At 46.8% G+C, this 23,491-nt stretch overlaps 1 protein-coding gene across 3 annotated transcripts in view; it reads right to left on the reverse strand.

The window, feature by feature from the left end:
- The window catches only part of NDUFS1 (NADH:ubiquinone oxidoreductase core subunit S1), a 1,009,292-nt gene that overhangs the window by 382,446 nt on the left and 603,355 nt on the right, over nucleotides 1-23,491 (reverse strand). For all 3 annotated transcript variants that reach the window (XM_069615565.1, XM_069615566.1, XM_069615564.1), the window contains exon 13: nucleotides 15,534-15,663. In XM_069615565.1, the coding sequence (XP_069471666.1) occupies nucleotides 15,534-15,663 (130 nt within the window). The remainder of the gene's footprint in view (nucleotides 1-15,533; nucleotides 15,664-23,491) is intronic.

Genomic DNA, 23,491 nt, shown 5'->3' on the forward strand with positions numbered 1-23,491 from the left:
AAATCCACAGGGTTTATGGACTTCCTTTAATTATAGGAAAGTATTCTAGGTTTTCATTGCTGCTGTGTAACCAGAAGGTAATACTCGCTTTGTGGTAGTTTTATTGAGGTTTGTATGTCTGAAAATTATTATTGTGATATTTATATTAAGTTAAAGCTTTTCTACCTTGCCAATCACTGTGATAGGAGTGAGTTACTTACAGGAGAGAATATATATATATATATATATATATATATATATATATATATATATATATATATATATATATATATATATATATATATATATATATAATACATTACTCACCGTAATCATATTTCTGATGCTTGTATCTGCTTAGCTGCTTAGATTCACATGCTGTGCATAGGCCGACATCTAGTGGAAGCTGCGGAGTATTACAGTTTGCTTTTCGGAACTCGAAAAAGGGCATCGACACAGGGCGTGCCAGTAATACTAGCCCTAGTGTGACGTCCACTGTACCCATGATCCCTCGCGCGTCTAGGACCCTCAGATGGTATTTTTTCTGACATGAGGAGTAGCGCAAGTACAGATAATCCAAGCAGATAGATAGAAAGGTAAGACTACAAGCATCCATGTGCCTTCTCTCAGAGGGGAGGAAGGGTGGGTTGCATGTGAATCTAAGCAGATACAAGCATCAGAAATACGGTGAGTAATGTATCCCTTCTGAGGCTTGTGGAATCTGCTTAGATCACATGCTGTGCATAGATTAGCGAGCAGTACCTGAAGGAGGTGGGATGTGAGAAGGGTCATGAGCAAATAAATGATTTAGAACCGCTTGTCCCACTTGTGTATCTGTCTTGGAATGAGTGTCAATGCAGTAGTGCTGAGTAAAAGTGTGAATAGAGCTCCAAGTAGCTGCTTTGCAAATGGTATCAAGAGGTACATTTGCAATGAAATGTAGAGTGGCCCCAATGCCTCTTGTAGAGTGGGCCCTAGGCGTGAAAGGCAGAGTTCTTTCAGAAAGTGAGTAACACAGCTGGATACAGTTAATAATCCACTTAGAGATGGCACCTTTAGAGACGCGATCCCCCTCTCTGCCTGTAGCTACGGAGACAAACAGCTGATCTATTTTCCTTAGCGACCTGGTCTTGTTTACATAATAGAGGACCGCCCTACGCACATCTAGTGTGTGTAGTTTCACCTCAGCAGAGCTTTGTGGGTCTTGGACGAAAGCCGGAAGCTCGATGGACTGGTTCACATGAAATTTGGAAATAAACCTAGGTGAGAACCTAGGGTGTGTGCGTAAAACCAGTTTATCTTTATGGACAGTAAAGAAGGGATCTTGCACTGAGAGCCTGAATTTCACGGACTCTTCTTATAGATGTAATTGCTACTAAGAAGGGCGTTTTGTAAGTTAGGTGTTTGAGACTGCTTTTGTGCATGGGCTCGAATGGGGGGCCCATGAGCTTAGATAGCACCACGTTAAGGTCCCATCCTAGTGGTGGGTTTGAAATAGGAGGGTGAAGTCTCTTTACTCCTTCCATGAAGGCTTTAACTACTGGTACTTTCCACCATGACACCTTGTTATGGGAAGTGGTGTATGCTGACAGGGCTGCCAGGTGTACCTTCAGTGAGTTAAAAATCCAGTCCTGCATCCTGCAGGTGGAGCATGTATGTAACAATAGTGGAAGGAGTGCAATCAACTGGGTTGATTTGTTTATACTGGCACCAGATAACGAATCTCTTCCATTTGTCAAAGTAGCAGTGCCTCGTGTTAGGTTTCCTAGATTTCTTCAGGATGTCCATACACCTCCGTGGTAAATTGAGATGTCCAAACTCTATGACCTCAGGAGCCATGCTGCCAGGTTCATCGAGTTGGGTTGAGGATGCACCGTTTGACCTTGGTGCTGGGAGAGTAGGTTGTACCAGCCCGAAAGTTTGATGGGTTCGCACACTGCCAATCTGCGTAAGTGTGGGAACCACGGTTGTCTTGCCCACATGGGAGCAACTAGGACGAGCGTCATCGATTCTCTGTTCATCTTGTTGACCACCTTCCTGATTGGAGGAGTTGGTGGAAAAGCGTACGCAAACATCTCTGACCAGTTCATCCACAGGGCGTTCCCCTGGGAGTCTGGTCGGGGGGAACCTGGATGCAAATCCTGGGCATTGTCTATTTTTGCTTGTGGCAAATAGGTCTATAGTGGGTAAACCCCACTGAGAGAAGATATCTTCTACGACTTCTCTGTGTAGACACCATTCGTGTTCCTCTGGGAGGGGGTCTCTGCTCAGAGCATCCGCTAGGGAAGTGAGATCCCCTTGGAACATGTTGCGATGACAGGAAGATGTTCCCTCTGAGTGCCCATATCCAGATTTTCTGGGCAAGTTTGGACAGATTTGGCGACCGAGTCCCTCCTTGCTTGCTCAGGTACAACATGGCTGTAGTGCTGTCCGTTCGGATTTGCACTGACAGATTTAACAGGTAGGGCTCGAACGCTTGAAGTGCTCTGAATACTGCCAGAAGCTCTAACAGGTTGATGTGATTCTTGGCCACTGAATGCGACCAGAGACCCTGAGCTGTGTGGTGGAGATGGTGAGCTCCACACCCCGTCAGGCATGCATTGGTTGTGACTACCGCCTGTATCTCGGGATCGTAAAAGGGTTTCCCCTTGGACAGATTCTCTCTTGTCCACCAGTGAAGGCTTTGTACAAGTGTTGGCGAAACGACCACTAGATCGTCCCACTGACCACTTGCCTGAGACCACTGTTTCACCAACCATTCCTGCAAGGGACGCAGGCGCGCGTGGGGGACCAGGTAAATACATGACGCCATCATGCCCAGCAAACGCATTGCTTTGCGTACCGTTATCTGGGGACCGGACTGATATTGCGGAATTTGCAGCAGTATATTCCGAATTCTTTCCTCGGAAGGAAAGGTCAACCCCTCTTGAGTGTCTAGGATAGCTCCTAGGAACTGTTTGGATGTGCTTGGCACCAGACTTGACTTTTTCTCGTTTATTGAGAATCCCAATTCGAAGAGGAAGTCGATTGTCCTTTGAATGTTTGCTCTGCAAATTACTGGGGTCTCCCCCGTGATGAGCCAGTCGTCCAGGTAAGGGTACACCGGGATTGGATTGCCTCCCTGTGTAGGTGTGCTGCCGCCACCGCCAGTACCTTGGTGAATACCCTTGGAGCCGAAGCTATCCCGAAGGGCAGTACCTTGATAGTGTTGACTGTCCACCTTGAAGCACAAGTACTTTGTGCGCTGGGAACATGTAAATATGAAAATAGGCATCTTTCGTGTCCAATGTTGCCATGTAATCTCCCTTTTTTTAGGGGGGGGATTACCTCCTGGAGAGTCATGCGAAACTTTTGGGGCTTGACATACTTGTTTGCAGGCCGTAAGTCCAATACTGGGCGCATTGTCAGATCTTTTTTTGGCACAAGGAAGTACGTTGAATAAATACCCTTGTTTACCTGGTGTCCCGGGACGAGTTCTATCGTGTCCTTTGCTAGCAGATTTACTATCTCCTCGAGGAGGATCTTCTGGCGGTCCAAAGAATGTATTTTTTGTCGTGGAGGATGGTTTCGGGGACGCTCTAACAGTTCTATGCAGTACCCTGTGGATACTGTGGAGAGCACCCATCTGTCTGATGTGATCCCTTCCCAAGCTTGGGTGAAGTTGGAAATGTGTCCCCCCCCTACTGGGATTGCGCGAGAAGGGACGCTGAAGGGAGCGTCACTGTTTTGGTGGAGGCGTGCCGCCTCCTCTACTGGAGCTGCCTCTACCTTTTCCACATCCTCTTATTACCCCTGCCGTAACCCTGGGAAGACTGTTGGTTATTATTGCTCCACGGTGTACCCTGCCCCAGGGAATAGTTAGATCCTCTCTGGGAATTTTCATCGCCCGCGTGGGCGACGAAAATTGCCATTCCCTCTCTGATTAGGGGGTTTATTGGTTAGTTGGCCTACGGATTTGAGTGTTTCATACTCGTCCTTGGCATTTTTTAGCACGTCCTCGACCGCCTTATCAAACAGGTACCACCGGCTCCACCGGTTTATCTAACAATGATGCTTGGGTTTCAGCCTTGAAACCAGACTGCCGTAACCAAGCGTGTCTCTTGATAACAGTTCCTTCTGCTATCAATCTACCGGCGTTATCCGCGGCGTCAAAGGTTGCTTTTAAAATGCAACCGGACACGGCTCTTCCCTCCGCCGAAACTCGTGCCAACTGGCTCTTTAAGGGTTCTGGGGCGGAGTCTATGAGTGCTGCGACTTCTTCCCACTGATGGCAGTTGTAGCTGGCCAACAGGGTGGCGGAGTTGGCAATCCTTGCCTGGTAGGCGGAGGTGGAGGGTACTTTCCTGCCCAAACCATACAGTTTCTTGCTCTCATTGTCGGGAGGAGCTTCGGACGATGACAAGGGTGTTCCAGCCCTCTACGGGTGTAACAACCAGGGAGTCCAGCTTCAGATGCCCCCTTATATACAGTGGGTCTGATTGGGCTGCCCTGAAAAGTTTCTCAATCCTGGGGTTCACTGCCCTGGTGAGGTTAGGATTTACGCGTGAAGGATCTATTCTTCTATGAATAGACTTCAGGATAGGGATGGCTTGAACAACAGGCCTCCTTTCTCCCACTAACTCCTCGGCGAAGTCCCTCTCCTCTTGAGCACCCTGGGTATCAATGTGGAAATGTTCAGCTGCTCGAGACAGAACTTCATTTAGGAGAGGTTGGTTGTCGACAGGGGAGTCAGTAACCGGGGGTTCCTTCTCTACCGGGGAATCTACTCTGTAGGTTTCCGGGTCGTCCTCATCCTTTTCTTGGTCCTCATCATCCCCATAGTAGCCCGTACCAGTTTGTTCTTCCAACATGGCCAAATCTGGATCCTCACAAAAGGATGTCTCTCCTTGATACTGAGAGTAGGGCTGTACATAGAAGGGGTCCGAAGACCGTGTTGGTGTTTCAAATGGGACATTTTACTTGGAGGTATAGGTCTTTAGATGCCATAATGCCCTTGCCGTCCGAAAGCACGGCGTTGCTGCCATCGCTGAAGGCGCTCTCCGCTGCCATGGCCTCTTGACGCCTGGCGTGGTGGGCCCAACGCTTGATCGAACGGTCCTTAAGTGTTTTGGGTTTAAACCTACTACACGCTCTGCAGTTCGCCTCGGGGTGGTCCCTCGGCAAGCAGAGATTGCACGTGGCGTGCCTGTCAACCCAAGGGTACTTGCGGTTGCACTTGGGGCAGAATTGGAAAAGGGTACCCTCCATACGCACCAAGTGGCAGCGGGCTTGTAAGTGTAGGAATATATAAAAATGTACCCATATACCAAAAGAGTGTAGAGTATGTCCACCCCCCCACTCTCCCTACTTGCAGGGCCGAGGCCAGGGGCCTTCCGAGGCCCAAATCCGTCAAGCAGCTGTCGACGGTCGAATTCTTCTCCGGGCCGGCGTTGAGTGTGGAAGTTCGGTGACTCGACGTTGGAGTGGAGAAATGGGTAAATTTAGCAATATTTAGCAAAAGTATGGCTAAGGCCAGGGAACTCTGCAAAATGCTTCCGACCAGTATGGTGGAAAAAAACAATCTGCAGGTCCTAGACGCGTGAGGGATCATGGGTACAGTGGACGTCACACTAGGGATAGTATTACTGGCACGCCCTGTGTCGACGCCCTTTTTCGAGTTTCGAAAAACAAATTGTAATACTCCGCAGCTTCCACTAGATGTCGGCCTATGCACAGCATGTGATCTAAGCAGATTCCACAAGCCTCAGAAATATATATATATTGATAACAAATAAAATATTTATAGTTTTAAAATGCTGTAAAGCCTTTAATAGTGCTTGTGGGGTTTAAAAAGAGGAATATAATGAAGCCTCCCTTATTAGAACTTTGCTTCTCGATGAAGGTCTTTGCTTACAATCCGTTGTGCGGAATACGGTGCGTTTATCACATAATAAACCCTTGGATATTTTCTAAGACCTCTTGGCTTTGCCTTCATTGGAGAGTGACATTAAATGAGTTAATGCCGTTCAAGCAAATTCACTCTTTAGTCATTCGGGCAATTACTTTTATTAATAGTAAAGCGAGCATTGTGCCACCATTGAAGAGCAATGCCTTTCTATTGCCTATATTTACAATCAGGCATAAAGGTTGGAGACCCAGGATTTGTGTGGAAATTAAACCCATTTCTAGAGCCCATGTTCGCCACCCTAATTGGATATTTCAGATGATGTCACCCAAAAGCAATCTAAAATGTATGCGTTAAAAAAAAGGCTAACTAGTATCTGCCCAGCTTTTGAAACTGAAAACATGCCCTATTTAAAACTAGTTTTAAAGAATAACTTGAGGGGCACCACTGTTAGGGGAGTTTTCTTAAAGTCCACTTGTAGAAAGATCATATCAAACTATCCTTTGGTATACAGGTCCCCAACTCAAGTCTGTACTACCCAAACGAATGGCAGAGCACCCAGGCTTATCTTATGAGGAGGATGTGAACTGTAGGTAAGTACACTGAAACCTGTCAATACAATAGTCTAAAGAAACTCTTACACTCAGTTATATTAAAAACATACATTTATTCCTATATACACAAGGCAGTTAGGTAAATACTTACTTCAACTAACCAACACACATAGGAATGATTAACAATATTTGTCACAGGTGACTGCTTCAATAGTAGTGGGTTACGGCTCTAATTGTTACAGAGAATGGCGCCAAAAACAGGTCTACCGTATTATCCGTACTACCGCGCCCTCGTATTTGTTACACAGAAATGTTAAGTTCATTAATTTTGGAAAGTCACATCAGACAGTCTGTAGGAAGGAAAAGGAGAGTTAGTCAACACTTTAGCAATATTTACTTTAGAGTAACACTTTTCAAGGCTTCTAATGCTTTGGCAGTCCAATTCCTAACTATCCAAGAGTTCTTCAAAGTCAGTGTAGGAGTGGAACAAAAGTCTTACGCAGCAGCAGAAAATGTAAAGTTCCTCACTTTAGTCACTTAAATAAAATGCTTAAGCAAAATAACAAGTTACGAGGGCCCTGCAAATGACACCCTAAAACAGAACAAGCTGTTAGGCCTGGGTATGGGTGGACACTCAAACAACGTGTAACAGTCTAGTCACACTGGACCGGCTATTTGGATTAAGTTAATTTCTACCTGGATCCCCACAGTACTCTGGGGTGGATGATGAAATTGCAGTTGGATTCTCTACTGTGCAGCAGCAAAGGACCCAGTCTCCTGATTCCTCGGTATGGTGACGAAAGGAAGGATTCTGAGTAGGATGTCACGGCAGCAGTAGCGGCGAGAGGACACACTCAGCTAGGATTTCTTCGGTCTCCCACGTCGGTCTACAGTTTTGGCACCTTTCTATCAGCTCCATCCAAGGACAGTTATCGCCCTGTCGATCTTCCTCGATTCTGCAGTCCTGCACTCTGGTGAGGGGACGTAGAAGAGTGGGATCGTGCCTCTGGAGGTCCAACTGGAGTTTACCAACAATCTGGGTGGATTCGTCCCCGCAAAGACGTTGAACTGCAAATGGGTCAGAGGTCACCTGGTATTCTTGGTTTGCAGCCCAGGAAGGTCACAGCACCTCGGAGATGGCTCAATCGGCAGTTCGTCTTGGGTCTGTTTGGTCCCACCAGCCAAAGAGAAGAAAACAGGATCAGGATAGCAGTGGTCGCTTCACGGTTATTGGAAGGGTCTGCAGGCATCTCTGGTCGTCTTTAGCTTCGGATCTTCTGTTCCAGTGGTCGACTTGTCTTCTGCCTCAGGAACCTCAACTTTTATTCAGTTTTCCAATTCAGTCCTCTGCAAACTTTCCCAGCAGTTTACAGAAAGGGGCGGGTGGCTGTCGAATCAGGACAGCCAGCCCCTCATTGGGAACAGGTTCCATTCAGGCATTCTAGCAGACAAAGGGCAGGGGAGTGTTAAACTCCTCCCCTGCTTCCTGTACTCGTAGACACACTGGAACCTAGGTGGGGAAACCCAAGAGTTCCCACTAAAGGGAAAACACTATCAGACTTCCCCCCTCCCAGAATGACAGAAGGGCTAACAAAGGACAACCCCACGAGAAATGGCGAAAAAAGGAAGGAGCCACCATGTTGACCCTATTGTTCATAAAGAAGACTGGGAACAGTCTGCGTTAAAAAATAACACAATAGTTGGTAGAACACATCCACTGCCAAAAGCCATAACTTTAGGGTTGTCACTGTGACTAAAAAGTCACAGGAGCAGAGAGGGAGGATACTAGGTATCCCCTTAGCACTCCACTTAGGGTGGTGTGTGCAACTCTCTCGGGAGTTAAAGTTTAAGGAAGGATACAAAGTATCCCTCTATCCTCAAGAACAGTAGTTGTTAAGGATAGTCAAAGAATCTCAAAGGAGAACCCAAAGGGTCCCCAGCAACACTGGATATAGGGTGCTGTGTGCTGCAAAAGTTAACACAGATGCCTTTAAAGAGATAGAGGAAAGCTGACCCCACAGAAAATAGGTAAAACACAAAGAACAAAGTTCCAAAAAGTCAGAGCGAATAAGAATGAATGAGGGGAAAAGGCTCCCCTCATTCGAGATAGAAATAAAAAAGTACAGCAAAAAGTACTTGGGGTCTCAGTAGGAGAGGGGATTAAACATAAAACTGATAAATCTCCCCAACAACCACCAATCTCCACCATTAAGTGGCTGATTGGCGGCTATACTTGCTTGCAATAGTAGCTCATTTCATCACTTGATTGCGCACATAACTAAGAAAAGAGCACACAAGCATTATAAACCTGCACACACAGCCAAAAATATTTAGGGAACATTGGTCAACTTTTGGGGTCGGGATTTTGTTTGTCACTCAGTGCTCGATTCTCAGTTTCAAGCACCTTCCAACTGAACACTTGTGAAAAAAGATGAAGACTTCTGCGAAGCAGGTGACCTCAGGACATCTTGAGGGAGGGAAGAAGATGGGCATCAACGGGAGTCACAAAGGTCAGGTTGCGATAGGCGATCTTCAATGGACAAACCAGTAACAAAAATCCACTGAGCTAACTTTCTTTTATCTAACTGCTTTGGGAGTCTGTCAAAGATGAGGAATCCGAGGGAGGACACAATCCATTAGAAGAACAAATTACTTACCCCTGGTAATGTTCTTTCTACTGGATGGATTCTGCATCGCCAGCACGCCCTCAGCCTACCCCTCTGACTGTGGAATTTTTCAACACACTTCTCTCTTTCAGTGTGTAAAAAATTCAACCACAGTCAGAGATCCTGTGCTCAGGACCTGAAGGAAGTCTGTCGTTCTGCCTCAGAACTAACGCCATTGGAATCTGAGGAACCACTGGAGGGACCCCATCATTAGGTGGGCTTCTGGAACCAGGAAAATGCAGGATGTAACGAAGCCCAGCAATCCCAGAAAATCAGAAGCCGACAGATGTTGGGCGTTCTGAGATCTTGTAACCATCGGCAAGAGAGTCCAGGACTGCTCCAATGAATTGCAGATTTTGTGAAGGTGTCACCTGGGGCATCTTGAAGTTGAGGGAGTAGGACAATTTGTGGAGAGAGTGGAAGGTGCTGTTTAGATGTTCCAGAGCCTGAGATAACAAGCTCTGATAAGCTAGTCTAGGTAAGGAAAGATGTGAATCCCTCCGACTCCTTAGATTTGCTGCCACCGACGCTATCGACTTGGTGAAGACCCTTGGGGCAGAGGTCATCACGAAAGGTAGCACTCGAAATCTATAGTGAGAACTGCCAATGGTGAACCTCAGGTAATTCCTGTGCTTGGGATGTATAGCAAGGCATAAATGAAGCAGTGTCGCATAGCAATTTGCTATGCAATTCTGTAGGTTTGCTAATCAAATGGGCACTTGTGTAGCAACGTTAGCTATTTAAGTTGCCCTCTTCAATGAAAGCACGGCTCGCCCTGCATTCCTCTTGCCCTCGTGCTCTCTTCACCCTCTTTTCTCTGTTCACTTCAAGTGCTAATGGAGAGAAAGTGCAGCAGTAATCATTTCCTCCACTCTTAAGTGCCAAAGGCATGTGTGGGAGCCCTAGGAAAGAATTTTTTAAATTTTTTTTAAATAATTGCAAACCAGAAGTAATCAGGATGATACTTTCATTAAGCTTTCTATATCCCGTCTGGCAAACACCAATATGTGTCACTGTTTGAAGACAGTGAGTGATGCAATTCCATTCCTAAAATGTAAGTTGTTGCATAATGCATAATTACAGTATTGATACTGTAAAGTACGGCATCATCGCCATGCTTTACAGTAAAGCTTTGGGTTTGTGTATCTAAATCTTGATGTCAACTATATTTAATTTTGTTGGGGAAGCTGCATCATATTGACGAGTGAACTCCTTTGAAAATGAACCTGATCACATGATAAAATTCATTTGATGGCAAACCCAGTTCTGTAACCTGCAGGTTGCATACATCTTGCAACTGGTGCTCAACCCATGAACAAACCCATACTCATTGACATTCTATATTATCACCCTGTTGCTTTATACCAGGTACCCTGAAAGTGAGATGACCAGAAACTATAATATTCCACCTAGTTTGCCCAGTTCACTGCCTGATATGCAATCTACTCTGCTTAGTCTTTCCTCTTCCATTATCAATACACAAAGCAAGCTAGATGCTTACGCAAAGTAGTGATCAATAGTTCCATCCAGTCTGTACATCTACAGATCTACTGCAATACCAAACACTGTAGTTAGCCTCCAGAGCTCGCTTTACTTTGTGATTATGATTTTATTACATATTACAACCTGCAGGAGATAGCTGGCCAAACTGTTTTCAGAGCCGTTTTCTCATTTATTTGTGTCCATTCATGCAGCTAGCCTTTTACATTTTACAGACACTCATCTATGGCTCGCAAAGTGTTTTCACCCACTCTCATATTAGAGTAGATTTTATGAAGGGTGAGTAGCATTTGCAAAAGATTTTTGAAACTTTTTTTCTTTAGCATTTACTTTGCATATATGTCAAATAAAAGTTTCAATGGGCATGGCTGGCCTCTTGGTGGCAGCAGTGTGACAAACTTAAAGTGGGTATGTAGTAACATTTTACAGAAACCGCACTTTTAATTTGTTGTCCTTCGTTGCTATGGGTCGAGTGCTGAAGTTTAAAGAATCTGCAAGGACTGAAACCTCTCAATAAGGTCTTATTTCAACGGTACGCAAAACTGCTACATTGTTGCTCATTTCATGTCTTGGGTACAAATAACGTCTGGTGACTAACATTATTAGTACAAAATTGCTAATCAAATGGGTCTGTTAATCAAAAAACATTTAATTAGCAAACTCTGATAATCAATTTTTGAAATCTAAGTTATGCCTTGTATAGGCAAATGATCTTCAGGATGCTTACTTTCGAGTGATGGCATACAGTCCTAGTGCTGAAGGGCCTGGAGGATCTGTGAAAGTGACCATCTTGAACCTGTCCTTCCTACGGAACTTGTTCAAGCGTCTCAGGTCCAAGATGGGTCGCAGTCCTCAGGAAATGGAAAATAAGGGGAGTACCAACCCTGGTATTGCTCCACTACAGGTACCCTTTCCATAGCACCTTTCACCAGCAGTGAGAGAATCCCTGGCAGAAAGAGGTGATCTGGTTCCTGAAGAGAATGCTTGCTCGGGGGACAATCTAGAGGCCTTTTCAGAAATGGGAAGCAGTGCCCTTGAGCTACTGTCTGCAGTGCATAAACATCTGAAGTAATGTAATGCAATTCTTCTAGATGCTGAGTCAAGCTGCCTTCCACCGGAAGCCTGCGAGTGAAGTGCTCAGAGTGGTTTGAGGTGGTGACTGCCTAAACTGTTCTTCCTCCACAACCTTTAGCGCCAGGTGAAAACCTCCTTTGTTCTCTTTGGGCAGGCTGGTACCCCTTTGTTCAAAGGTAAGAGTAGTAACGAAAAAGGCCACCCTCTCCAATCCCAAGAAGGCTGGTACTGCTGTTGAGGCCAATAAATGGCTGCACCCAAGGATTTTGCAGCCACCTGAGAAGCTTCTTTAATCGGCCATAAACCTTTGCCCCAAAAATGTTTGACCCATCAAAGGGCATGTCCAGATGTCTAGACTGAACATCGTGAGCAAATCCAGATTTGCACAGCTATGCAAACCTCCTTACGACTGCACTTGATTCCATAGAGCGGCCAACAGTGTGATGCGTCCAAACCCGAATGGAGAGATTGACATGGTGCTTCCTTACCAACATTATTAATGTTAATGAATCCATCCCTCATTTCTCCCTCAGTGATGTTATCAGCTGCTAGGGCAATTACACTACACAAAGTTAATGTGTACTTTGCTAATGCATAACACGATTTATGTCCTTGAGCATCATACTCCCAGCCGAGAACACCCTTTTAGCCAGCATGCAATGTTTCTCATCATCCCTGTCCGGTGTGATGGGTGGATGGATATGCAGCTGCTTTAGAGGTGGAAGTAGCTGCCTGTACCACTAAACTCCCAGAAATAAGGTGCCTAGAGAGAAAATCAGTATCAATAGATGATGGTTTACATTTCCTAACCAACTTCTTATTGTCTGTCCGAGGGCTATCTGCTAGTTTTCCAAATGGTGTTTTTAAGTGCAGGATGGAAAGGCAGCACAGGTTCTTTGGGTGGACCTTTGTCAATGACATCCGTACGGTTATCCTGCACTATTGTCCTTTGCAGGACGTCCCGGACACAAATACTCAGTGACTTTGTTCATCACTGTCCTGTATGAAGCACTTTGATGAGCAGCTGTGTCAGATGAAGCAAATTACATTCTTGGAGAAGTGTCTACGCCACTAGCTTCCTAAAGGCAAGTAGCCAAGTCCTCTAAACGAGAATCCTCACAAATGAGTGAGGGACACAGTGTGCCGAAATGTTTGTACCAAAAGGGTACACGGTCCTAAACTTCTTCCTCCTCAAAACTAGATCTAAAAGTCTTTCTTCGATAATGGCTTACAGCTCGAAGATGGATTCAAGGATGGCGTAGATGGTTTCGACATCAAGCCCTTTGACAATGAAGATGTAAGTATCTTAGAGACCTTCCGACCCAGGTTTTAGGGTGCAAAAGTCGAAGCCTTCGACTATTCCTTGCCAGCTTTTGAATGCATTGAGGGATTGTTAGCCTTTTTGGCTCTTTTGGGGTACCGCCTTCAAAAAGACATCCCTCTCCCTATGAATAAACTCTTCCCAATCTGCTGTGTACCAGTCTCTTGACAGGTGAGGAGTCGGATGATGAATTATGTGTCTCTTTTTAGATTTTCTTTGAGAAGACAAAGATGAAGAGTTACATGAATCGCTCAACTGCTTAGAATGTTTGGAGCGTTTTTAAGGCATTTGAGGTGATTTATCCCATGAATTATCTTCAGAGGATTTCCTCTTCGAGGAAGTAGAGGACGGGGGATTTAGACACGACTGACCCAGGGCGAGTTTAGACTTCCTCTCCTTCAAGACCTTGCTAGTCATTGATGGACAGGAGCCACAGTTGTCGACTTCATGCTCCTTACCAAGACACCAGAGGCATATCTTGTGCAGATCTGTGATTGACCTTTTTGAATCACAGTCCGCACACCTCAAAACCAGTTTCGGAGTAGACATTCATATTCAAAGAAATAGGAACTAAACTCGAAGTAAGAATCGCAGAGGCAAGTCGAACCGCTCCGAAGCGTGCTGTGCATGCGGAAAAACAGAACTGAGTCAACAGGCGCAGTGCGTACTATTTATACCACTTTCAATGTCATGTACGAGAGCAGGAATGGAAGCCACTGAGGGCCATCGACCCAAAGCTACACAGTGCACTCTGCTGTAGAAAAACATTTCTGAAACTACAGTCAGGATATCAGTATATCAAAAATGAGTAATCCGTGGGAGTATACAATCCATTAGAAATGCTCTTTCAGATTTGACCGGAAGCAGTGAGCTTCTTATAAATGGGGTGAGTTTGAGTGACATTCGGACCAGGTTGTAGAAGGGAGTAAATGGAACAGTCACTGGGAACAATAAATGGGTGGACATGCATAGATTAAGGACCATCATACATTAAGGGCAGGTAGGCAGTACGGCCAGCTGTATTAGGGATGTGACTATGATGGATGAAGTGCTAGAATGGAGGCTGAGAAAATGAGGGACAGAGGCAGGTTAATGTCGAGGGTAAAGCTTTGCTCAAAGACAGATGATAGGTTGGTTAATAGGATAACTCTGAGGCGAAGAGATCGGTTTTAGTTTGGTTTTCAACAAATCAGTATGGACTGTTTCTCAGATGTATGGGGAAGAGAATTCCATGCAAGTGGAGCAGGAAGAGAAAGAGCGGAAGCCAGAGGAAGCACAAGCAGAGCAAGGTGCCTCAAGGGTAGTCAAGGAAGCAGAGAGATTACAAGAAGGCTTCTAGAGTTGGCCATAGGAGGATAGATACGGTGGTGCCTTACCGTGGATGGGTTTGTGAACCAGCAGAAGAAGTTTAAATCTCGCCGTGTTTTGCATAGTCAGCCAGCCTGGGGACGGTACGGGGAAGTAGGTGTGAAGTGAGGGAGGTCAAAGAGGTCTGGTAGCGAAGTAAATAAGTCGAGAGGACAGAAAGCATAGTGGGGTGACCAAAGAGGATGCTGGCACAGTATTCTAGTATAAAGAAGACAAGAGTGGTTAAAGAGATGTTTGACAGTGTTGAAAGTAAGGAGGTGTCCGATTTTCCTAACATTTAGTAGGTTGAGGCGAGCCACCATTGCAGTTTTGGAGATGAAAGTAGAGAAGGTGTGAGAAGGGTTCTAGATGACGTTGAGGTTTCAAGCTCAAGAGGAGAAGGGGAGAGTGTCCACAGGCGGGAAATGGACAAGCAGGGGAAGAGATATGAGAGGGAAGATCACCATCTCTGTTTTGGTAGAGTTTAACATCAGAGAGAGCAAAGCCATCCAATATTTAATGGCAGAGAGCTGTTGGATATTTTGATATAGAGAGATTTGAAATGGATGCTTAGGGCCAATAAATCAACGAGTCTATAACTACTTTTTCTACTTTAGCTTCTAAGGCTACCATAATGAATATTGCAATATTGCCTGTCGTCACCTTTATATGGTCTGTTTATATAATTCTCGGGTTTATAGGACTCCCTAACGAGTGCCAAAAATAAATATAACATACAACCTTTCTCCACATTTTCAAAAACTCATATGGTTAAACCTGAAACTGCCAAAAAGCTGAAGTGCATACATATATATGTAAAAAATGCTGACTTCTTATTTTTCTTACGTCAGCAAAGATAGATATTTGTCACAGCAACCATTGTTTAATCATTTGACTGTTTTGTATGCATAGTAACTTGCTTGCATTATTTTAGAAAAGTCCACCTAAGAGTGCTCCGAACTCACAGCATTGATAACACAGTGGCTCACATTCATCACTCTCTATTAGAACATTCTTATTTTGCAACTGCGATCAAATGTGCTACACGAAAGAAAAAAAAAACGTGCCTACTACAGAAACAGAACAAGGGTGGGTTAACTTTTGTTGATCAAATACATTCAGCAAATTTAGACTTTAGGGAGAAACACACAAGATAAAGATCAGAGACTATATGTAAACTCAATCCAAATGAAGGCCACACTACATACCTTGCTGTAGGGGTGCTTCCCTGAAGCAATATCTTTAAGTATCTGTGGTGAATCTCCCAAGTGATCATATGTGTATGTGAGATCAACTGCACTTCCGACAACAGCCACTTGCAAGTCATTATGGAGCCAGCTAACAATCCAATAAGACAGTAACAATTAACACAGAGAAAGTGAAAACAATATACATTTGTCTCTTTGGTTTTAAAATTAAACTGGACGCATATATACATTGTCATAATCAAAAGGTATTAATCTCACCTCAGCCTAAAATAAGTGCAAAATCGGGTTTACAATTTAATATATCTAAAACATCAAGCATTACATATAATATTTTGCCAAAACTATGAAAGTTGAATATGAACATCTTCATTTCCAGAACTTTCAAATCATGGGCAGTTCCCATAACACAATATTCTTATAGTATAAAGAGCTGCACAATGAAGATATATGGGATACATTACTCACCGTAATCGTATTTCTGATGCTTGTATCTGCTTAGATTCACATGCTGTGCATAGGCCGACATCTAGTGGAAGCTGCGGAGTATTACAGTTTGTTTTTCGAAAGTCGAAAATGGGCGTCGACACAGGGCGTGCCAGTAATACTATCCCTAGTGTGACGTCCACTGTACCCATGATCCCTCACGCGTCTAGGATCCCCAGATTGTGTTTTTCCTGACATGAGGTAGCATGAGGAGTAGCGTGAGTACAGATAGTCCAAGCAGATAGACAGAAAAGTAGGACTACAAGCAACCATGCGCCTTCTCTCGGAGGGGAGGAAGGGTGGGTCGCATGTGAATCTAAGCAGATACAAGCATCAGAAATACGATTACGGTGAGTAATGTATCCCTTCTGAGGCTTGTGGAATCTGCTTAGATCACATGCTGTGCATAGATTAGCGAGCAGTACCAGAAGAAGGAGGTGGGATGTGAGAAGGGTCATGAGCAAACAGGTGTCTTAGAACCGCTTGTCCCACTTGTGTATCTGTCTTGGAATGAGTGTCAATGCAGTAATGCTGAGTAAAAGTGTGAATAGAGCTCCAAGTAGCTGCTTTGCAAATGGTGTCAAGGGGAACATTTGCAATGAAAGCCAGAGTGGCCCCAATGCCTCTAGTAGAGTGGGCCCTTGGCGTAAAAGGCAGAGTCTTTCCAGAAAGAGAGTAACACAGCTGTATACAGTTGATAATCCACTTAGAGATAGCGCCCTTAGAGACGCGATCCCCCTCTCTGCCTGTAGCTACGGAGACAAACAGTTGATCTGTTTTCCTTAGCGGTCTGGTTTTATTTATATAGTATAAGACCGCCCTACGCACATCTAGGGTGTGTAGTTTCACCTCAGCCGAGCTTTGTGGGTTTTGGAAGAAAGCTGGAAGCTCGATGGACTGGTTTACATGGAACATGGATATGAATTTTGGTGAGAACCTAGGGTGTGTGCGTAAAACCAGTTTGTCCTTGTGGATAGTAAAGAAAGGATCTTGCACTGACAGAGCCTGAATTTCACTGACCCTTCTTATGGAGGTAATGGCTACTAAGAAGGCCGTTTTATAAGTCAGGTGTTTGAGACTACTTTTATGCATGGGTTCGAAGGGGGGGCCCATGAGCTTAGCTAGCACCACGTTGAGATCCCATCCTGGCGGTGGGTTCGAAATAGGAGGGTGAAGTCTCTTTACTCCTTCCATGAAGGCTTTAACCACTGGTACTTTCCACCACGAGACCCTGTTATGGGATGTGGTGTAAGCCGAGAGGGCTGCCAGGTGTACTTTCAGAGAGTTAAAAACCAACCCTGCATCCAGCAGGTGGAGCATGTATGTTACAACGTTGGAAGGAGTGCAATCAACCGGGTTGATTTGTTTATTCTGGCACCAGATAACGAATCTTTTCCACTTGTCAAAGTAACAGTGTCTTGTATTTGGTTTCCTGGACTCTTTTAGAATGTCCATACACCTCTGTGGTAATTTGAGATGTCCAAACTCTATGACTTCAGGAGCCATGCTGCTAGGTTCATAGAGTTGGGTTCCTGATGCACTGTTTGACCTTGTTGCTGGGACAGAAGGTTGTACCAGGCTGGGAGTCTGATGGGCTCGCACACCGCCATCCTGCGTAGGTGTGGAAACCATGGTTGTCTCGCCCACATGGGAGCAACTAGGATGAGCGTCATTGATTCCTTGTTCATCTTGTACACCACCTTCCTGATGAGAGGAGTTGGTGGAAAAGCGTACGCAAACATCCCTGACCAGTTCATCCACAGGGCATTCCCCTGGGAGTCCGTTTGGGGGAACCTGGATGCAAATCCTGGGCATTGTTTGTTTTCGCTTGTGGCGAATAGGTCTATAGTGGGGAAACCCCACTGAGAGAAGAGATCTTCTACTACGTCTCTGTGAAGGACCCATTCGTGTTCTTCTGGGAGGGAGTCTCTGCTTAGAGCATCCGCTAGGGAATTGAGCTCCCCTGGAACATGTTGCGATGACAGGAAGATGTTCCGTCTGAGTGCCCATCTCCATATTTTCTGGGCAAGCTTGGACAGATTTGGCGAACGAGTCCCTCCTTGCTTGTTCAGATAGAACATGGCTGTCGTGCTGTCCGTCCTGATCTGCACCGACAAGTTCAGTAGATGGGGCTCGAACGCCTGCAGCGCTCGGAATACTGCCAGAAGCTCTAGCAGATTGATGTGGTTCTTGGCTACTGAGTGAGACCAGAGACCCTGAGCTGTGTGGTGGAGATGGTGAGCTCCCCACCCAGTCAGGCATGCATCTGTAGTCACCACTGCCTGTATTTCGGGATCGTAAAAGGGTTTCCCCTTTGCGAGATTCTCTCTTGTCCACCAGTGTAGGCTCTGTACGAGTGTTGGCGAAACGACCACTAGATCGTCCCACTGACCACTTGCCTGAGACCACTGTTTCGCCAACCATTCCTGCGTGGGACGCATGCGCAGACGCGCGTGGGGGACCAGGTAAATGCATGACGCCATCATGCCCAGTAACCGCATAGCTTTGCGTACTGTTATCTGTTGACCTGACTGATAATGCGGAATTTGCAGAAGTATATTCCGAATTCTTTCTTCCGAAGGGAAGGTCAATTCTTTCTGAGTATCTAGGATAGCTCCTAGAAACTGTTTTGAGGTGCTTGGCACCAGACTTGACTTTTTCTCGTTGATAGAGAAGCCTAATTCGTGGAGGAGGTCGATAGTCCTCTGAATGTTTGACCTGCAGATTCCTGGGGTTTCCCCCGTTATGAGCCAGTCGTCCAGATAAGGGTACACTGGGATTGCCTCCCTGCGTAGGTGTGCAGCTGCCACCGCCAGTACCTTGGTGAATACCCTTGGTGCTGAAGCTATCCCGAAGGGCAGTACCTTGAATTGGTAGTGGCGACTGTCCACCTTGAAGCGCAAGTATTTTCTGTGCGCCGGGAGCATGGAAATATGAAAATAGGCATCTTTCATATCCAAGGTTGCCATGTAATCCCCCTTTTTTAGGAGTGGGATTACCTCTTGTAGCGTGGTCATACGGAATTTTTGGGGCTTGACATACTTGTTGGCAGGCCGTAAGTCCAATACTGGGCGCATTGTTAAATCTTTCTTTGGCACAAGGAAGTAAGTTGAATAAATACCCTTGTTTACCTGGTGTCCTGGGACGAGTTCTATCGCGTCCTTTAGGAGCAGATTGTAGATCTCCTCGAGGAGGATCTTCTGATGTTCTAAAGAGTGGACTTTTTGTCTTGGAGGATGGTTTCGGGGACGTTGCAGTAGTTCTATACAGTACCCCTTGGATACCGTTGACAGCACCCATCTGTCGGATGTTATCCCTTCCCATGCCTGGGTGAAGCTGGATATTCGTCCCCCTACTGGGGTTGCATGGGAAGGGACCCTGAAATGAGCGTCACTGCTTTGGTGGAGGCGTGCCGCCTCCTTTACTGGGGCTGCCTCTGCCTCTACCACGTCCTCTTCTACTAGCCCTACCATACCCCTGGGTAGACTGTTGTGAGTTGGTGTTCCACTGTGTACCCTGGGTGTGGGAATAGCTATTTCCTCTATTGGAATTTTGGCCGCGGGGGCGACGAAAATTGCCGTTCCCTCTTTGGTTAGGTGGTTTTGTAGTTAACTGGCCAAGGGATTTGAGGGTGTCGAATTCCTCCTTAGCGTTTTTTAGAGCGTCCTCGACTGCCTTTCCAAACAGGAGATCACTTTCCACTGGTTTGTCTAAGAGTGCAGCTTGTGTTTCCGCTCTGAATCCCGACTGCCTCAACCAAGCATGTCTTTTGATGACAGTCCCCTTCTGCTATAATCCTACCCGCATTGTCTGCGGCGTCCAAAGTTGCTTTTAAAATGCAGCCTGAGACGTTTCTTCCCTCTGCACAAATGCGAGATAGCTGGCTCTTAAGGGGTTCGGGAGCGGAATCTATTAGTGCTGCCACTTCTTCCCACTGATGGCAGTTGTAGCTGGCCAACAGTGTGGTGGAATTCGCGATTCTGGTTTGGTAGGCTGCCGTGGAAGCTACTTTTCTACCAAAACCATAGAGTTTCTTACTTTCCTTGTCGGGGGGAGCCTCCGAGGAAGATAATGGGGTTCCAGCTCTCTTGCGGGTGTTAGTTACGACTAGAGAGTCTGGCTTAAGTTGGCCTCTAATATATAGAGGGTCCGACTGGGCTGCTTTAAACAGCTTCTCTACTCTCGGGTTTACAGGTCTTGTCAGGTTTGGGTTGATAAGGGATGGTGCTATTCTGCGTTGAATAGATTTCAGGATGGGAATGGTCTGGGCTACTGTCTTCCTTTCCCCTATTAGTTCCTCCGCGAAGTCCCTCTCTTCTTGGACACCTTGTGTGTCTATGTGGAAGTGGTTAGCTGCCCGAGAGAGCAGTTCATTCAGGAGGGGCTGATTATCTATTGGGGAATCAGACACTGGGGCTTCCCTTTCGACTGGTGAGTCCATTCTGAAAATATCTGGGCTATTTTCTGGCTCATCCTCGTCTTCGTCCTCCCCGTAGTAATCTGACACTGCGAGATCTTCTGGTGTCTCAAAATCCTGACCATCTATAAGGGAAGAGTCTCCTTGGCCTGTAGGGAAAAGGCAAGAATAGGGTTGGACCTCGAAGGGGTCTGAAGCCTTTAATGGTGTCTCGACCCGGGGCCTTTTATTTGAAGGGATAGGGTCCCTTGAACCTGAGGGAGAAGATTCCTGAGGGTTTAAAGCTAGGAGTTGGTCAGGGTGTCTTTCGAAGAAATTTGCTAAGGAAGACATTCTTGACATTACTCTGTCAATGTCCTCGCATGACCAGAGTTTGGAGCTTGGGGTGACCTTGCTGGAACTTTCTATGGACTGTCCCTGAGAAGACTTGGACTGGGAAGTCAGTTCTCTTGTTGTGGGGGATTGCAAGGGTTGTTTCCTTTGCTGCTTACCCCCTTCCCCGTGGGTGGAAGTGTGTTTACCATTTCCCTTATCTTTCGACGCCTGGCGTCGAGGATCGGAGGTGGAATCCCTGTGTTTCGAACTAGGCTTCGAAACTGGGCCCTCCTTACTACCAAGTGATGTACCCTTTCCCTGGGGTGCAGGCTGGGGATGGAAGTCGTGTTCGTCTCCGGACGAGTGATCTTCCGTGATGTTAATGGGCGAGGCACTATGTGCAAGTGTGGAGGCTTGCCTGACGTCGTGCGGCGACCTCGACCGGGACCGCCCAGAGGACGTCCTTTCGGACCGCTCCTTCTGTGCCTCTTTCCGAGGTTTCGACGACGTCGAATCTCGGGTGGATTTTTTGTGTTTAGCGTGTGTATGTGTAACGCTTTTGTCGCCGGGGGACTTCCCCATAGTCGCCGGGACGGACGACCTTCCGAGGCCGGGGACGTGCGTTAGGCTGTCTTTCGACGCCTTGGTGCCCTCGCCGTCCGAAAGTCCGGCGTCGCTGCCGTCGCTGAAGGTACCCTCCGCCTCCATAGCTGCTAGCTTGGCGTGGTGGGCCCAACGCTTGGTGGAGCGGTCCTTAAGAGTTTTAGTCTTAAACCTGCTACAGGCCCTGCAACCCGCCTCGGGGTGGTCTCTGGGCAGGCAAAGGTTGCACGTAGCGTGCTTATCTACCCAAGGGTATTTCTTATTACACTTGGGGCAAAACTGAAAGGGCGTACCCTCCATACGCGCCTGTGGGCAGCGGGCAAGTGTGTGTAGGTAAGAAGGTGTCTATAACCGAGTGTGGAAGTGTACCACCCCCCACTCTCCCTACTTGTAGGACCGAGGCCAGCGGCCCAGGCCCGAGCCGAGGCGGAAGCCTCAAGGCCCAATCCGTCGGGTTTCGACGTAGATCTCCTCCCCGGTTCGGCGTCGAGATGCTGATCGACGTAAGGGTGACAAAACGGGGCAAATTAGAATTACTTTTGAGTGCAAATATGGCAAAGCCAGGGAACTCCGATGAAGTGCTTCCGACCAGAATGGCGGAAAAAAACAATCTGGGGATCCTAGACGCGTGAGGGATCATGGGTACAGTGGACGTCACACTAGGGATAGTATTACTGGCACGCCCTGTGTCGACGCCCATTTTCGACTTTCGAAAAACAAACTGTAATACTCCGCAGCTTCCACTAGATGTCGGCCTATGCACAGCATGTGATCTAAGCAGATTCCACAAGCCTCAGAAATATATATATATATTTTAAGGGTTTTAACATTTTCCGTAGCTTTGTTCTTTTCGTATAATCTTAGAAAGTGCCCAATTATTTTGTTAATACTTTACATCAAAAATACATACATTCTGTGGGGGGGGGGGGGGGTTGGGTGCTCAAGAACCCGAACGAAGATGGCCGCAGGTTGCTAGAGCTCTGTGTGAGCCTGCTGCCGTAATATTGATATCTCCTTCTTCTACCCCTGGAACGGTGCAAAAAATACAAATATGGGAAGCGGAGCCCCAGAGCAACTGGTCCCGACGACATGAGCCGCACTTTCAGATGCAGTGAGGCCGACTGAACCCACTGCCGAAACGGGCCTTCAGCCGCATGGAACAAGACACCGTGAGAGGCGGTGGGACCGCTCCCACTCGCCCTTGCAGATCAGATGAAGAGAATGAGCTGTACTCACTCCAACCAACAGCAGCCTGAAAGCACATACAGGAAGGAGCCCATCCCCAGCAGAAGGCGAACTCTCCTGCACCAGCATCCAGACTCGGCGCTGCTGTGACTGCTGCATAGCCGCTGCAACCACTGTGTGGCAGACCTCGAGCCGGGAAAGAGCACCAAACCATAGCCCGACACCGGCACAAGGCGTGTGGTCACACCAATAACGCCTGCGACGCAAGGGACCTCATCTCCCCCCGACACGTCGCGGAGACAGGCGAGCCGGAGGTGCGTTCAGCACACAGCGGGAAGAGGCCTCCATGTGGCCCAATTCGAACAGGCGGCCGGACCTGCGGATGGCCACACACCTCAGTGGCCAAGAATGGCACTGCAACCCCTCAGAAACATCCAAATCGCTCATGCCGACCGAAAAGCACGAGCACGACCAGTGGTGGAACCAAAGCCCGGACGGTAGATACGGGAAAGCCCCAGGCCCACCCCATCAGTGGTCACAAACCAACAAGACTCACAAGAGTGACAATGGACATCCCCGCGCAACTCCTAGCCATCTTGGCAGAGATGAAGCTCATTGGTCAGCGCACACAAGAGAACACCACAGTCCAAGATATTAAACGGGACATGCAAGACGTCCAGACGAGACTCGGCGCACAGGCTGAAATAACTACTCACAACGAGCAGCGCATAAGCTCACCAGAAAATAACCAAGAAACTGGACGGCGTCATCCGAGAAGTTCAACGACTGGGCGCCAATACGGAAGACCAGGAAAATCGATCAAGGCGGAACAACCTCAGGCTGATTGGCCTCCCGGAGAATGCTGAGGACCCGGACCTGGAGTCGTTCATGTATAACTTCCTTCAGGACGTGCTCCACATAGAAAGCCCCAGGGAGCTCACTATAGAAAGAATCC

Source organism: Ambystoma mexicanum, chromosome 9 (assembly GCF_040938575.1).
Source record: "Ambystoma mexicanum isolate Mex_15411 chromosome 9, UKY_AmexF1_1, whole genome shotgun sequence".
NCBI lineage: Eukaryota > Metazoa > Chordata > Amphibia > Caudata > Ambystomatidae > Ambystoma > Ambystoma mexicanum.